At 34.0% G+C, this 4140-nt stretch overlaps 1 protein-coding gene across 1 annotated transcript in view; it reads left to right on the forward strand.

Moving 5' to 3' along the window:
• The first annotated feature begins 1788 nt into the window (after window positions 1-1788).
• Window positions 1789-4140, forward strand: part of LOC105626102 — a 9024-nt gene continuing 6672 nt past the window's right edge. Inside the window, exons 1-6 of the mRNA XM_012207414.1 lie at window positions 1789-1947; window positions 2045-2192; window positions 2282-2576; window positions 2699-3037; window positions 3120-3292; window positions 3657-3799. Coding sequence (XP_012062804.1) covers window positions 1789-1947; window positions 2045-2192; window positions 2282-2576; window positions 2699-3037; window positions 3120-3292; window positions 3657-3799 — 1257 coding nt within the window. The remainder of the gene's footprint in view (window positions 1948-2044; window positions 2193-2281; window positions 2577-2698; window positions 3038-3119; window positions 3293-3656; window positions 3800-4140) is intronic.

Raw genomic sequence — 4140 nt, forward strand, 5'->3', positions numbered from 1 at the left:
TCGCGCTTGTTAATCGCCTTTACTCAATCACTGAATCACTAGACCATAATAAAAATAGTGTAGAGTTGTTACGTTATCTAATCAGCAAGAGGCTTGTCATGATCGTTGATAATTTCATGCTAAAAAATCACAGAGATATTTTTTATTTCAAAAAGAGAACAGTTTTTTAACTGTTCCACTTTTTTCAAATTGAAATCGTTCCATGTGTGCGAGCGCGCGCGCGTGTGTGTGTGTGTGTGTGTTTCGTAATTTTTTTTATTTAAATTTCGCCTTCAACACGTTTTACACGGATTGAGTGGCAAATCAGAAATCGTCACTTTGTTGATTTAATTCTTGTTAGCCAGTTTATGAAGCTTTTAAAGAACCCTCCGGAAGCTTCAGAATGTTAACGATAATCGTTTTCTACGGCATTGATTCTGTACAATTGTGTCTGAATTACTATTTGTCCAATGTTGTCGAATGAGGCCGCGATTACGCTCGGCTCGAGTTGCAAGCAACATGATGCAAATTCTGCAATCTACGAAGCGTGTCGGTCAGGGTCGCTGCTCTTATATAGCGCTGCTTTAAAGTTTCTTCTTTTACACAGAATATTTGTCTTAAACCTTTTCTATCATTACACTAGTAATTATGTTACTTATTTCGTATATGCTATAAAATATATATTATTGTAACATGTCTCTTCCTTCTTTTTTTACGGTTCAAGAATACATCTGATAAATTGATTTGAATAACAATTTTTCGAATTAAAATCGAAGAATGATAGATTTTTGTCTTTATTAATATATTTTCGAGAAATCTCATCGACAGTTGCATCGAGAGTATCATTTTAGAAGATAGAAAGCTTTAATTACGTACATACAATTCGTAATTCTGAAGAAGAAAGTAGACCTGCAACATACACGACGCGCGTCAATTTATCTCCAATAGTATCATCACCTACTTTATATAATGTATTGTCTTTTCGGTGCGATATTGATAATGTAGCTTACATTATATTTAAGCTTTTATAAATATTAACTTATCAGAGGAATATATAAGACAAACGTTCACCTTATATGAACAAAGATTTTTATCGTTATGTGTAGTAATGTTATAAAGTCTTTAGTTGAATGAATAACTTTACTCTTGTTATTGTTATTTTTATCTTTTATGTAATATTTAAAGCAAACACGGTTATGTATAGAATTATACGTTGCTTTTATCTAGAGACGAATGATACGCCTATATGCAATCGATATGCACACATACCCTTCTCACTCTATTCGTTCTTGCCAAGTTCAAGGATGCCCACCCTACACACTCGAGGTTCGACGAACCTTGGAGCAACGACTGTATATCTTTGTTCTTCATTAATAACGAAATCGCGACTGGCGAGTGCACCCCGAGACACTTGGACTTGCGAACCCTCGGGAAATATTGATTATTTCACCGCGTGATACCCTCAGGTCGTCTAGACGGGATCTATAATGAGATATATCACATCGCGACACGCGACCTCCTCCACTCTACCGACAACATCGCAATCATAATAATCTCGAGATAAGTCGTGTGAATGGCGTTCTCTTTTGATAATTTTGTAAATTTCGATATCTTAGAATTTTCCGGGGCAACGATTGTTCTTTCGCATCGTGAAAAGAGAGCCGAAGAGAGTCTATGTTGCTTTCGTGACTCAAGATGGTTCTCTCATCGACAAATCTAAATTACGAGATATACATAAAAATTCTTTAGTTTGAATATTAGATAGACTGATATACTTGGTTTTTGTAGGTATACGAATAGAACAAAAACATGCCGGAAGAACAAAAAACCACTAATGCTCCAACGGAAGCAACGGCGGAGAATGGGACTGGGACGAACTCGCCCACAAAAAGCCCAGTTAGCAGGGGAAAGATGGCTCTTGCCAAAATTACCCTCCTTGATGGCACTGTAAAGGATTTCTACATTGATGTAAGTCGTAGAAGGATTTAGTCTATGCGTATACATATAAGTTATAAATTATATTTTATTTACTTGACGTTGAGAGATGTTAAATATCGGATTGCAGAGGAAGGCGAGGGGCCAAGAACTTCTCGATATGATTTGTCAAAGCATGAATCTACTGGAAAAAGATTATTTTGGTCTTATCTATGAAGACAGACACGATCCGCGTAATTGGTTGGATCTTCACAAGAGGATCACGAAATTTGTTAAAAGTACGTGAAAATTATTATGAAACAACAATAATAATAAATATAATAGTATATGTCGAGAAATTTCTTCTAACATTAACGTATGTTTTTAGGTGAGCCATGGAAATTTAATTTTGAAGTGAAATTTTACCCACCGGATCCAGCTCAATTGCACGAAGATATTACGCGTTATCAATTATGCCTACAGATCAGAAACGATATCATTACAGGGCGTTTGCTTTGTTCCTACGTGACACACGCTCTTCTGGGCTCCTATCTGGTCCAATCAGAAGTCGGAGATTACGATTCTGAGATACATGGAAGGACGTACTTGAAAGATTTTAAATTTGCTCCTGACCAAACGCCCGAATTAATTGAAAAAGTGATGGATCTGCATAAAACACACAAGTTAGTTCTATTTATGCATGCAAATGATTTTATTCTTTCGACTATTATAATGAAGAAAAGAAAAATGTATATTCGTTGTTCGATCATACAACAAAATCAATTTTTTTGTAATTTTTTTTTAGAGGTCAAACACCCGCCGAAGCAGAATTACATTATCTCGAAAATGCAAAGAAATTAGCTATGTATGGCGTAGATCTTCATCCCGCGAAAGATTCAGAAGGTGTTGATATAATGTTAGGTGTATGCGCTTCGGGCCTTCTTGTTTATAGAGATCGTTTAAGGATTAATAGGTTTGCCTGGCCAAAGATATTAAAAATATCTTACAAAAGGCATAATTTCTACATTAAAATCAGACCGGGCGACTTCGAACAGTTTGAATCTACAATCGGTTTTAAATTGGTTAATCACAGAGCAGCGAAAAAGTTATGGAAAGTGTGTGTGGAACATCATACTTTCTTCAGGTAAATAATAATTAGATAAATAATAATTAGCTTTTTTTTGTTTACGATACAGCTCAATCAAGTGAGAAATTTTTTTTTACAGACTTATGAGTCCGGAGCCTGTAAAGAAAGTGGGATTAATTCCACATTTAGGATCTCGTTTCCGATATTCTGGAAGAACTCACTATGAAACGAAAAAGACTCCTATTGATAGACAACCTCCACAATTTGAGAGATCTTTGAGTGGTCGACGACTCACGTCCAGAAGCATGGATGGTAAAATAAAATTTTTATCACTTGTGGATGATATTTTAAAATATGAATGTATAACACGATAATAATATGATGGCTTAGTAGATATTTAAATTGCCACAATTATTACTATAGAACATCATACATTTATTCAGGAGTATGTCTGATTTAAAAAATTTTCGTTAGGACCAAGCATGCACAAGCATGATTTTTTATTATTGGAATGGTTTTTTTTCTAAATTAATATATCGATTTATTATATGCATTGTTTTACTCTGTGCAAAATATTTTCAGAATAACCATTATATGAACCACAAGTGCCTTTTTATAATCATATCTTTAAATCTGTTATACTAAAATGTTGAAGTAGTGTGACTGCCTTATACAGCGTTAGGTGGGCCTAAACCAGTTGAAACGTATGGTTCCGAACCAAGCAAACGACATACTATGAGTTATGAGCCTGAAATGCTTCCTGATGATATAGAACATATAGACAGACGGCCTAGTCCAATCAAGAAACAAAAAGAGAAGGTATTGCATTTATGCGTTCGTTAGAGAGCATTTATTTTTGTATTTAAAATAATTTAGAGTGTAGAGTATGCATGAATTCTCGTCATGCGAACGTGAATCCGATTTTTGAGTGACAGCAAAATTTATGAACGATGTATATGTTGTAATTTTTTAACTCATCTGCGGTCTACGCTTTCAAACTAATTTTTTAATCACAAAAAAAATATAATTTATAATAAATAATTTATGATTTACGCGATATAACAATCATTCATGATAGAATAAAAAAAAATAGCAATATATATATATGTGTATATATATATATATATATATATATATATATATGCATATAATTAGTTACT

Source organism: Atta cephalotes (genome assembly GCF_000143395.1).
Source record: "Atta cephalotes unplaced genomic scaffold scaffold00004, whole genome shotgun sequence".
Lineage (NCBI taxonomy): Eukaryota > Metazoa > Arthropoda > Insecta > Hymenoptera > Formicidae > Atta > Atta cephalotes.